This window comes from Pseudonaja textilis, chromosome 1 (genome assembly GCF_049901715.1).
Source record: "Pseudonaja textilis isolate UNSWEBS1 chromosome 1, rPseTex1.2, whole genome shotgun sequence".
Classification (NCBI taxonomy): domain Eukaryota; kingdom Metazoa; phylum Chordata; class Lepidosauria; order Squamata; family Elapidae; genus Pseudonaja; species Pseudonaja textilis.
In genome coordinates this window covers 304,948,359-304,961,892 of record NC_141990.1, presented here as the reverse complement: position 1 = coordinate 304,961,892, position 13,534 = coordinate 304,948,359, and the positions used below count along the sequence as shown (strand labels likewise).

The 13,534-nt window shown below is 39.0% G+C and overlaps 1 protein-coding gene across 6 annotated transcripts in view; it reads left to right on the top strand.

The window, feature by feature from the left end:
• The window catches only part of SYT16 (synaptotagmin 16), a 105,691-nt gene that overhangs the window by 79,175 nt on the left and 12,982 nt on the right, over positions 1-13,534 (top strand). For 4 of the 6 annotated variants that reach the window (XM_087922326.1, XM_087922330.1, XM_026698636.2 and 1 more), the window contains one exon: positions 4,355-4,608. In XM_087922326.1, coding sequence (XP_087778452.1) covers positions 4,355-4,608 — 254 coding nt within the window. Of the gene's footprint in view, positions 1-1,413; positions 1,627-4,354; positions 4,609-13,534 lie in introns of all 6 variants that reach the window. The other 2 variants (XM_087922329.1, XM_087922328.1) reach the window with 2 other exon arrangements.

Sequence of the window (13,534 nt, the reverse complement as noted above, 5' to 3'; positions counted from 1 at the left end):
GCATTTTCTTTGGTGGCCTAGAGGACTTGGAGATCTATCTGGCATGCTTTCTTCACAATCCCATCAGTTCTGCTGCCTTAATCAACAGTAGCATGAGACTTCATAATGACTATCGCCCCATGTCAGAGTTTTTGCAGAGTTTTTGAGTGACTGACTGCATTCCAAAAGCGAATCCTGTGACCATCAAAATGGCAAAGAAGTTAGGACTTTTAATGACATTTTCTATGCAGGAATTGTCTGCGTCCAATACATCGATAGCAGACAGAAATAATTGATACGTAATATTGCAGCTGATCTTGAAACGCTATCCAGGTTTATTTATGACATAGGTATACCTTATCCTTCAGGGTAGAATGGAGGTTGGAATAGTTGGGGAGGCTTTTTCATTCAGATGATAATCATTGATGGATAAATATTTCTTTTCCCATTCCTACAGCACTTTGTGCTATGTTTAAAAGTATTAATAATGGTGATGGATAAATAAATGTTTAAGGCAAATAGCATTTTATAATATCTACTCATCATGTACGGCTCATATGAACATGGTGGAGGATATTGGGAGCAAGATTGAGCAGTGTCTGATTTACAGTTACTAGATTTGCCTTTTCAGCTGCAGTTTTAATTTCATTACTCGTTTGAGGGATATAATGTGAATGCCTTCACTTTGTTTGCTGTAGCATTTGACATCTTCATTCAGGATAAAGTTGATTGGTAGAAAACTCTTGAAAGTCTACATTTATTATTGAGATATTAGAAAATCAAGCACTTCAAGTAAAACAAATGAAACAACAAACATTAAACACCAGCATCCTCTTAAAGCAGGGGTGTCAAACTCTTATTTCATTGAGGGTCACATCAGGGTTGTGTTTGACCTGGAGAGGGGGGCAGGGTGGGTGTAGCCAGCTCAACGTCACTTCTGTAGGGAGCACCTGTGGTGGCCCGAGTGTTCTGCCAGTGAAAACAGGCTCCTAAGCTTTGTTTTCAGCTGCACATGTCCCGAGCTCCCTTTTCACTGGCAGAGGGTTGCAGGAGGCTGTAGAAGCCAAAAATGGAGCTCAGGAGCCCGTTTTCACTGGGAGAAGCACTGTGATCCAGTTCTTTGCTGTTTCCCGTGGGCCCCGTGGGTCAGATCTTAAGTATCCTGTGGGCTGGATGTAGCGCCCAGGCCTTGAGTTTGACACCCCTGTCTAGAAAGAAAAAATGGAATGACGATTAGGGAGAGGAGTAAAAAAAGAAACATTCATTGTTATAAAGATCACTAGCAGAAAGGTGGCACACCTCTTGGTAAAACACAAGTAGCTAATTGGAGATCCTGTATCCCGTGGCTCCTGCCTTGCTTGGTCCTTCTGAGCTTGTAAAATGATTCTGCCTCCTGGGCTGTCAAAATCTTCTCTGTGTCTCTTTTTCTGTCAGTGAACAGTTACGGGGATGATGAAGATCTAACAACATCCTCAGACAGTGATGAAGAGGTGATTAAACAGTTTGAGATTTCAGTTTCTCGTTCGCAGAGCTTTCGATCAGGAGTTTCTGAAAAAGGAATCCAAGCAGGTTTGGAGCACAGGCCAAAATTTAACTGCTTGTTGTCAAATCATGAAGAATACAGTACTGAGGCCTCTGAAAGTGAAGGTATTTTATAACTCTTTCAAAAACAAAACAAAACCATGAATGGAAATTGCAGAGATAAACAAAAAGTGCACCAGGTTTCGCTAAGTCAAGGGATAAATCAAGTGGTCAACAACATGACTAGAATTTGCTCCGGGGTTGAAGGCCTATGGGCATCATACTAGCACCGCTTCTGCTAAGCCTCTCTTAAAATTAGTCAAAACTTAATAGCCATAAAATCAAAAGCTTATAATGTTAATCTAAAATCAACACATCACTTAAAAATGAAATGGGCAAAAAAATTTTTTAGGAGAACTTGGGAAACAGGCATGCACTCACAAGCTTCTTAACTTCTCCCATAACTTCTACATCTAACACCTTAATAGGTTGATAAAATAAACATTTGACTTGGGTAAACTGTAATAATGGTTGCTGTAGCCATCACGCTATTTTCTTAAGAAAGCACAATTAATACCATTTTATGATAAGTCAAATGTACAGATAATCCTCGGCTTAAAATCATTGTTTAGTGGCCATTCAAAGTTACAAATGACACCTAAAAAATGACTTGTGGCCATTTTTCACACTTATAATCTTTGCAGCATTCTGTGATGACCCAGAGCGTGGCACAAAGGCAACACAGTCAGATAATCAGTAGAAGTCCCTTCATTAGCTCCAACTTTGCCCCAATGTCCTGGTTACCTTCTGGGCTGGAGAAAAACTCTCCCAGGAACATTCCTCCCTGCGTACCCTAGGGTGAAGAGGGGGTGGGCCTGGGTCTTCCTCTGAACTCCCTCTCCCTTGTTCTACCTCTCCCCTGCTCTGCCCAGCTGGACTTTGCCCTTCCCCAGTTTCCATCACAGCCAATGGAGCCACACTCCCACTTCCACTCCCTGTCAGCTGGCAGGCATTTACAAGGGTTTCTGTGTCCTGGGGACATGTGATCAACTTTTGCGGTCTTCTGACAAGCAAAGTCAACAGGGAAGCCAGACTCATTTAACAACCATGTTACTAACTTAACAACTGTGGCAAGAAAGGTCATAAAATGGAGGCAAAACCCACGTAACAACTGTCTTATTTAGCAACAGAAAATTTGGACTCAATTGTGATCATAAGTTGAGGTCTATATGTATTTATCAAGATGCCTTTGCTGATGACAACTCTGGGAGTGGCATAGGGAGGGACCTAAGATACGACTTCAGAAAATGAGTCAAGGTGGTTTTTAAACCAGGTTGCTTGGTCTAAATGACCAGTCTTTCTCAACTGCAACAACGTTAAGATGGATAGACTTCAAACTCCCAGAATTTCCCAACCAGCATGCTGAGGTTGAGATTGCTGAAGCTGCCAAACATTGGTTTAAATCAGACTTCTCCATTTAGCACCCTCCAGAGAGAGAATGCCAAGTTGGAAAACAGCTGGAGTTGGTGTACCATGCACTTTGGAATATATCTCACTGACTGTTTCTAGTACAGCTAGTTCAACTTTTGGAAATTCTTTATGAGGAATCCTATAATAAACTTTTAAGTGAACTCCACGGCAGCATTTTCAGAAGAAATTGAATTTTTTGTATTCCGAAATAGGCCCCATTTGTTTCAGGAAGGCTTGGCTCCCAAGAGCAGGAATAGGATTGCAGCCTTAGGCAGTCAGTAGATTGCCTTGAATTACATTTCTTAACCTTCAAATAGATTTTAACGCTTAACTGATACTCTGGCTGCAAGCCAGATTTGCAAGGCACTGAATATGTGTGCTGGGGGAGGCTCTGTGTGGGAAGTGTGTAACATAATTTCTCACTAGAGAAGCACTTCTATTCTGAAAGCTTATGGCATTTTATTTATTTATTTTAAATTTTAAAACCTGTCTTCCAGCCTACTGCTCTGGTCTGTGCCAAGTGTATATCAAACATGTACTGCTTATGTTAGAGCTACAATCTGTGATGTACACCATGTTCTGTTCAACATCAATGGTGCCCGGAGCCTTCATAGTGGAATGAAAAACATCCTATAACACTCTTGTAGGAAGGAATCCCGTGGCCCTCCAAACAGGCTGATTCCGAACAAACACATAGGGAATGTATGCAAGATGCCAGTCGGTTTGCTTGCTTACCTGGGAATTGGTTGGAGTTGGTTTTCAGTTAATGAAATCAAAAGATAAGCAGTGGTGACTTCAGGAAGAATTGAATGAGGAAGAAATACTTTATAAATGTTCGGAAGTCTCAGCAGCATGTCTGAACTTTATGAAACAATTTCTATTATTTCTGATTCTGCCAATTTTGCTTCCATTTCCCCTAAAGGCCCTTGACTGTGGTGCTCCAGAAGTCCTTTAAAAGTTGTTCTTCCATTTTAATTGTTAATAAAAGAAAGGGGGAATCATTATACTAATTACACTAGTACAGTTAATTAAACTTCTTGAACATTAGTTTGGCTACAGTGGCAATGGGTGCCCAGTTGAAAGACCTGAAAAGCCACCTTGGGAACAAATCATTGTGCAAAATGCATACCTTTGATATAGAATGACATTCATCATAGGGAATAACTGGATTGTATACATGAAACAAACTTCTTAAGTGTAATTAAATGATGCCTTGCAATTTATAACTAATTGTAACTAAATCTGGAATCCTCAACTTTTTTTTAACTGGAATAGTTTTATTTCATGCTAATGACTCAGAATTTATGTAGTATAATTTCAGGGCCCTAAATTGGATTGTGTATACAGTATCTAAATATTTTTTTTTTTGCTTGAACTGAATTAGATTTAGATGGGTTCAGTCACCTGAGTTACCAAGACAACCTGTCTTCTCATGAAGATGACCTTCAATCCATCAGTTCGAGAGTGGTGGAGAGCAGGAGCTCTGGGCAGCCAAAGGACTCTGAGGTGGATGTTAGTGCAACACCCAGCCTCAGCCGACAAGAAACTGAAGGAAGTTTGGAAATGGAAACAGCTTTCAGCAACCAAGGATTTGAAGGGAATGATGAAACTGACAGCTCATCAGCTTGGAGTCCAGAGGTAAGAAAAGGTATATAAGAGTGTGCGTGGTTCTGTGAAATCTTGTTAGCAACGGCTGCTTTTGAAAGTACTTGTCAACTCTGGGATTCATCGTTGCCATAGAGTTCTGGAGGGAGGAAGTGATGTGTTGAATAGCTCTTAGGGAAAAAAAAATACTATGAGTTATTAGTTCAAGGTGTGAAAAAGCGGGTGGAGGTAGGTGGAATTTTGTGGGATCAGCTGGTATATCGGTCTTGGAGTTAATGTTTCAAATGAAGGATTGCTGGAAGTCTGACAGTACTATGTTAAGACTACATATTGCAAATTTGGGTATTTGTGTTTTTACCATCTTTGGACTGTGGATATTCTCTGAACCCATTTAGTAGGATGGTTTTCATATGATCATGTCCACGGTAAAGTAGCAAATATAAAAGGTTCATATTTCAAAGTTCTTGGATTTGTATGATCATCCCATTATCTAAACTCATGGCTTGTAGTCCAGTCGTGAAGTCAGATAGGCAATAATTGGTGCTCAAATAGATGAATAACTTCACTACTTGAGTATGTCCACACAGATAACTTAAACCAACTGTCATATCCCTTTCTCCAGACATTATTGCAAACTCTAGTTCCAAGTACTATGCTATATACTTCTAGTGCAGGAGTGTCAAACTCAAGGCTCGTGGGCTGCATCCAGCCTGCGGGGCCAACCTGAAAACAACAAAGGACCAGTTCATAGTGCCTCTGCCAGTGAAAATGGAGCTTGGGGAGGTTGGGCGCGGCCCACTGGTGCTCTGTTTTTCTCTTTGACAGCCTCCTGCAGCCTTCTGCCAGCAAAAATGGAGTTTGGTGAGGCTGAGTGCCGCCCACCAGGGCTCCACTTTTGGGCATTTGGGCCAGGATGGCTTCCTGCAACCCATTGCAGCAAAAACGGAGCTCTGAGGGGCTGTGGCACCTCTGAACTCTGTTTTCACTTATAGAGGGTTGCAGGAAACCAACCCAGCTGAAGATGGAGCCGGGGAAGGGTTGCGTGTGGCCCTCCTGAGCTCCGTTTTTGCTGGCTGAGGCTAGCAAAATAAACTAAAAACAAAACAAAAGGAGAAATGTTTCCCCCTTTGCATTTATTTATTTATTTTATTTGTCAAGCAAGTATTAGATAACAGGTATAAGTATAAGCATGGTTATGAATACATAAAACGGATACTAATAAAAAAAGAAATAATAGGACAGGGACGATAGGCATGTTGGTGCGCTTATGCACGCCCCCTACAGACCTCTTAGGAAAGGGGGTGAGGTCAATAGTACAAAGTCTAAGGTTAAAGTTTTTAGGGTTTGGGGAAGAAACCACAGAGTCAGGTAGAGTATTCCAGACATTGACCACTCTGTTGCTAAAGTCGTATTTCTTGCAATCAAGTTTGGTGCGGTTAACCTTGAGTTTACATCTATTGTGTGTTCTTGTATTGTTGTGATTGAAACTGAAGTATTCATTGACAGGTAGGACATTGCAATAGATAATTTTATGTACTATACTTAGATCGGACTGAAGGCGGCATAGTTCTAGGTTGTCTAGGTCTAAAATTTCAAGTCTGGTGTCATAAGGTATTCTGCTACGAGTAGAGGAGTGGAGAACTCTTCTTGTGAAATATTTCTGGACTTTCTCGACTGTATTAATATCTGTTATGTAATGCGGATTCCAGACTGATGAGCTGTATTCAAGTATTGGTCTAGCAAATGTTTTGTATGCTCTAGTTAGTAGTGTGATGTTACCAGAGAAAAAGCTATGCAGCATTAGGTTAACAACTCTTAATGTCTTTTTGGCTATGTAGTTTCAGTGGACTCTAGCACTTAGATCATTAGAGATGAGTACTCCAAGGTCCTTGACATAGTTGGGGTCATCAACAAGGTCTTGATTATTCAGCTTGTATTTTACTTTTTGATTATTATTTTCTGATTATTATTTATTTTCGTGCAAGAAGGGACAGGAAAGGAGAAAGGGGAAGAGGAAAGACAAAAAAAGATGGGAAGATGGGAAGAGAGCAAGGCAGGAAAAATAAGGAAAGAGGGGAAGGAAGAAGAAAGGAGAATGAAGAGGGAAAGAAAAAGAAGAACAGGAAGGAAGGAAGGAAGGAAGGAAGAAAGGAAGGAAGGAAGGAGATTATAATGAGAGTGAGGGAGGATCTGAGAGAAATCCTGCCTTTGCTCTTGGCCACCACAGGTATCCCTGATATGAGTGACATCGAGCTGGCCAGGGTCACCCCGGCCACAGGACCCAAAGGCCCCCAAGGTCAAATACAACCCTGATGCAGCCCTCAATGAATTGAGTTTGACACCCCTGCTCTAATGGGAGTTGTTAAAGATCATGTCAAGTTGCAATCCCTTGGACTATGTACAGGAAATCTGAAATCTGGCTCTTCTCTGCAATGACCCTACAAGAGTGATTGATATTATTTCCACTGTACAAATTGTAAATTGAAATGGAAAACTAAGATTTAATTTTAGAGAGTCTCCTCTTAGTTTCAAAAATCCATCTTACTGTCCTACTGTGATTTCCACTCCATTTGTTGCTAACAGAACAATTTTGCTTGCTACAATTTAAGAGATCAGGATGTTGTTGTAATTCTGGTCAGGGGCACTGAGAGTTGAGTCCTACATAGTCACAGGGGCAATCTATGCAGGGAATCTGCTAAATTACATTGGAAGTTTCTCCCATCTCCAAACAATCTTTGTAGTGCATGATTTGTCTTCGTATGGTAGCCTCTGGGTGCTGGGAGATGCCCACTTGCAGATCTTGGAAGTTGCTTTCTACTGCCTCTGAAATATTTTTAGTGTAGGGCAGGGAATGCCATATAATTAGTCTTGTATCTTCTTTCTCTCCCCTGCATATTGCACAGGCATCTTGTTGTAAACAAGATTGTGGGTAGCCATTCTGCCTGAATTGTTCAAGTAGGTACTTGTTCTCCAATTGGTTTGCTTGCTGGGTACTACAGTGTATTCTTACCCTGCCTTACAGTGTTTTGACGCAACTCTTTTTATGTGACAGTGGTAAACCCATTGTTTGTGACAGTTCATGCAAAAAACCTGAGCCAAGGTTTTGACTAGTAAGCCCCTTCCTGTGTTTGGAGCATTGAACATAGCAAGTCTGGATCTCTGTATGCTTTGCAGTCACTACATCCCAATTATATAGTTGTGTGATCTCTAATGCTTTTGTTTTTAGATTTAGTTTTCTAGGATCTTGAATTACTCATCAGACAGCTGATTGGTTAGTCACCTCAAGCGGCTTGTGCGTTTCTCCGCTCTGAATGCCACTTCCATAATCAGTCTGTTGATTTACAAAAAGGCTTTACACACTTTTTTCTTTTATTAGCTCATCTTTATTATCCCTCCTGAGCCTACGAGGTATTGATCACTTGGTCCTCATTGGCTGAATGATCTCAAGGCCACAAGCTTGGGAATGTATGGAACATCACCAAGCCCACCAAGAATCAGGACTGTTACCTAAACATTTCATTTGAATCTCACTGGGCACTAAACAGATAACAGGGGAGGGGTCTGAGTAAGTAGGCAGATTTCACGTACAAGCTTTGGATCTGGCTTTCACCTCATTGAGTTCTTCATCTGTATCTTCTTCCTATTTTTAGAAAATTAACCCCTGAGCTTTTATGTCAAGGGCTGAATTGAAATGAAGGAGACTTTAGTCATTCATTATGAGCCCCTCTCATGATTCATACAAAGATACCTCCTGTTGCTCCTCTTCTTCTTCAGTCTTATCCCCTTCTTCATTTCTGTGTTTTCTGATCATCTCCATTGGTTGTGGAATTAAGATGATGCAGTTTCTCCCATCCCATTCCATGAATATACATGTCCTTTTGTTAGGAACAGTAAGATTTGGTACTGGGCCTGTCCCAACTGGGTCAATAGAACAGAAGAGCCATTGACTGCACCATTAGGGAAAGGAGTAGCTTTACTAAAGACAAATGGTTACAAGCCAGGTGAAAGCCAGATCCAAAGTTTGTACGTGAAATCTGCCTACTTACTCAGACCCCCTCCTCTATTATCTGTTTAGTGCCCAGTGAGATTCAAATGAAATGTTTAGGTAACAGTCCTGATTCTTGGTGGGCTTGGTGATGTTCCATATTCCATTCCCAAGCTTGTGGCCTTGGGATCATTCAGCCAATGTTTCTGCCAGGCATTCAGTGTAATTTCAATTTCTGTTTACTTCCTCCCATGTGTTGGCTCCTCCTTCCTCACTCCTCTTCTCAGTGAAGTGGAGATGAGGTGGAGCAGAATGGCAGCAATCACATTTGGACTTTTTTTTTTTTTAAAAAAAGATACTCTCTTTTTCTGAGTAAGTCAGTACCTATTGATTAATTACCCCTTATAATGCAAGGTGTGCCCTCTCTTTGTGCAATAGTTACATTTTGGGATAGAAATTGGAAAGATCCAGGTTGAAATCTAGGCTCGGTCATGGAAGCCCATTGAACAATTTTCAGCCAGTCCACCTGCCTCAGCCAAACTCACCTCACCAGGTTGTTATGGGTGAAAAAAAATGGAGAAGGGGATGTTCCTTTGTACTTCTGGAGGAAAGGCAGTTTATAACTCTGGCAAACAAAATGAACATTTTAAAAGTGCCAAGTTTTTGATTTTTGAGCAGCCAGTTTCCTCATTTGGACAACACAAGCACAACACAAGGAAAAATACTCCCAACAAAACAAATTACAACAGAGAATTAAGGAGCTAGAAACCCTTCTACAAAATAACCCAAAAGAATCCAAACTGCAAAATCAGATAAGTATAATCAAACATAAACTGAATTTAATTGATCAAGAGAAAATGACTATGAATTTGAACTTAACTAGACAAATCTATTTTGAACATGCCAACAAGCCAGGAAGATGGCTATCTTATAAATTGAAAAAAAGAAAGAGAAGAGACTGATATACCAGTTAATAGATAGCAAAGGAGATACATACCAGGAAATAGAACAGAAAAAGAAATCATTCATAAATACTTTGAAGATTTATACAAAAGAGAGGATGTCAGTGAAGATAGAATAAGGAATTATCTAGATGAAGTAAAGGATAAGGCAATTGGGGAAGAAATGGCTGAACTATTAAATAAAGACATTACTGAATCGGAATTGAAATCAGCAATAGAGAGCCAGAAAATAATAAAACCCCGGGCCCAGATGGGATCCCAGGGGAGCTGTACAAGGCAATAGCAGATCAAATCGGATCACTTATGGTGGAAGTTTTTAATGACGTTTTACTAGCAGCTAGGATGCCGGACTCATGGAGGGGGGCACTGATCTCGCTGATCCCGAAGGAGGATACAGATCCCAGATATATAAACAATTACAGGCCGATTTCACTCTTAAATACTGATTATAAAATATTCACTTCTATTATAGCAAACAGATTAAAAAGATTGCTAAACTTGTATATACATGAAGATCAAAATGGATTCCTTCCAACTAGGCAAATAAAGAATAATCTAAGAATAGTATTAGATGTACTAGAATTTTATGAAGCCCACCCAGAGAGACAAGTAGCACTCATGTTTCTAGATGCAGAAAAAGCTTTCGATAATTTGAATTGGCAATTTTTAATTCAAAAATTTATAATTTGAATCTGGGTACCAAATTTGAAAATATTATAACAACTATATATGACACACAACAAGCTAATATAATAGTGAATGGGAATGCACCCGCCCAATAAAGATAGAAAAAGGAGTGAGACAGGGTTGCCCACTCTCTCCCCTGCTCTTCATATTAGCATTAGAGACATTATTAACACGAATTAGGCGGGAATTCAGATATAAAGGGATTAACAGTTAAGAAAGAGGAATATAAATTGCAAGCGTTTGCGGATGATATGATTTTCTTCCTTGAAGAACCAAAAGACAGGGGACCAAAATTGATGAGTGAATTAGAGAAATTTGGAGCAGTAGCGGGACTTAAAATAAACAAAAAAAAACCAAATTAATGACCAAAAACCTAACAGAAAAACAGAAAATAGAACTAGAAGAAATAATGCAGATACAAGTGACAAAGAAAGTGAAATATTTAGGAATTTGGCTAACCCCACACTGTAAGACACTTAAAGAAAACAATTATGATAAGCTGATACATCAGGTAAAGAAAGATTTAGAATTGTGGGGGAAACTTCAAATTTCACTACTAGGCCGAATTGCTACTATTAAAATGAACATTCTCCCTAAATTTTTGTATTTATTCCAAACGATCCCAATTAAATTACATAAAAAGTTTTTTGAAGAACTCAATAGAACAACTCTGAAATTTATTTGGCAAGGGAAAAACCCAGAATAAATGTAAAAGCAATGCAGGATATGAAGAGCAGGGAGGGTTAGCATTTCCAAACTGGGAGTTATACCATATGGCCACCTCATTAGTTTGGTTGAAGGATTGGGTGAGTTTAACCAATAAAAGAATACTATTTCTAGAAGGCCATGATTTACAAAGGGGTGGCACGCCTTTCTATGGGACGTAGGGAAAACCAGTCAAAAATATTTCCACAGACATTTAATTAGAGACGCACTATTAACAATTTGGAGGAAAATAAGGAAAAACATTATACAAAAGTACCAGTATGGATTTCAACAATGGAGGCAATGATTCACCCAAACAATTTGGAGCTTACTAAAATGATTAAATACAAAGACTTATTAGACCCACAAGGAAATTTGAAACCGAGGCTGGATCTTCAAGAGCAAGGACATAAAATTGATCAATGGGTTTATCTTCAGATTCAAAGCAGATATAAACAAGACAAAAAGAATTCGGAATTAATAACAAACTACAACAGTTAGATAAAATTTTATTAGGATCAAATAAAAAAAACATAACAAAATTTTATAACTACTTATTAGAAACAGAATTAGAAGAAGAAATCGTAAAGGAAATATGATTGCTCGGAGTAAGAATGTAGGGCGTAGCATCACATTAGCGGAATGGGAGAAAGTTTGGGGCAGAAACAATAAGATTACCAAATCGGCAGCATACAAGGAAAATCTTTATAAAATGTTCTATAGATGGCATCTCCCCTTCGAGGTTAGCGAAGATGCACCCCAACATGAGTCCGCATTGCTGGAAGTGTAGGAAAAAGAAGGAACCTTTTTCCATATGTGGTGGTCCTGTGCAGAAACCCAAAAGTATTGGAAGAAAATCAAAACTTGGTTGGAAGAAATCACCAAAGAGCAGATCGAATACAAACCAGAGTCCTTCCTACTAGGGATTTTTGATAAGCAAATTTCCAAAAAACTAAATACATAACAATACACATTTTAACAGCGGCCAGATTAGCCTTCGCTCAACATTGGAAACAACACCAAATTCCATCAGAAGAAATGATTATTGAAAAAATCTCAAGATGCGCAGAAATGGATAAATTGACTTTGGCGCTAAAAAACAAAGACACTTCACTATACTATGACAGCTGGAATTGTTGGTATAATTGGATTGACCAAAGATAAATAATATATTATAAGGCATAAAAGGAAAGTACCAATACATAACAACGAGGTAGCGATATAAGTTAAAAACAGGTGTGGTTATATGACACAAGTTAAGGTGATGAAAACAAAAGAAGATCTTGCAAACTGTTAAATAAGAATACTTTTAATCCTGTAACCTCTTTCTTTCTTTTCTTAAAATTCTTTCCCTCTCTTCCTCTTCTCTTTTCTTTTTTTTTTCTTTCTTTCTTTCTTTTGCTTATTTGTGTATGTATTGTGACTGGTTTTAATTGTAAAAATTAATAAACTATATTTAAAAAAAAAAAATTCTCATAATAAAAACATACTTCAGTGGTCCTACAGTTAGAAGAGGAGCAATTACACTACAAGAGCTAGATGTTGTTGCTATCAGTGTATCATATTAAGAGTCAGACTCAAAAGCATAAGGTTTGTGGGAGCGAATGATAGGCTGCGGTAGAAAAATGACTCTTAGATATGCAGCTTATTTATCCACAGATTTCTTGTAGAATCGTAAGTGAAAAGTTGAAAGATATTTGGCAAAATGGGGAAATGGCTAATGCAAAACAGATTGCAATATTAATTCTGCCTTTCCTTTTTATGTTCATCTAGTTGCAAAATGAATTGTGCCTCATAGGCTATTTGGGTAAAATAAAAAGATTTATTCTGAAAAAAAAAAAAAAAAAAAAAAAAGTGCCAAGTTTTTGATTTTTGAGCAGCCAGTTTCCTCATTTGGACAACACAAGCAATTATGATTTTACAAGCTGGTATATTCTCCTCCTCACAGGAGAGATACAAGAAAAAATAATGGGAGTAGGCAGTACTAAACCTCATCTCCTGTGCTCATTCCAGTGTATGTCGCACTGGAACCATTATGTCTGAACTGGGCTGTACAAAGTTGGAAAGTTGCTTTAAAAACCTGCATTCTGCTCAAAAACCTGCATTCAGTATGTCTGTGCTGGGTGCTTCCCCTCCAGCTACATTGTGTAGCAGATGTAAAAGGCCGAATCTCATTTTCTAACTTTCTAAAATGATTCCATCATCTCTGAATTCTGTTGCGACTTCCACCTATTCAGAAACAGAAATCTCATTTTGACAATGTAAATTATAAACAACATGTTAGGGCCATTTCCATAATTGCCTGTTTTGTCCGACAGATGTTGTCTCCCCATCTCATCCCAACCTACCCACCCACCTTCACCTCTGCTTTTTTCTTTAATTTCACACATTTATATAAAACCCTTTCTAGGATGGGTGTCTTTTTTAAAGACCTCCTTTAGCAAAATCTAACTTTCATTCTATCTTTCTCCCTGAAGAAAAGTATTGTTTTTTGAACTATTGAGCATTTGGGAATTATTTTGGAATAATCTCCTCCTCCTCCTCCTCCTCCTCCTCCTCCTCCCCCCCTTTGGTCCTGAATTTTCTTTTGCTAATTGGGCATACAATTGTTGATGTCATT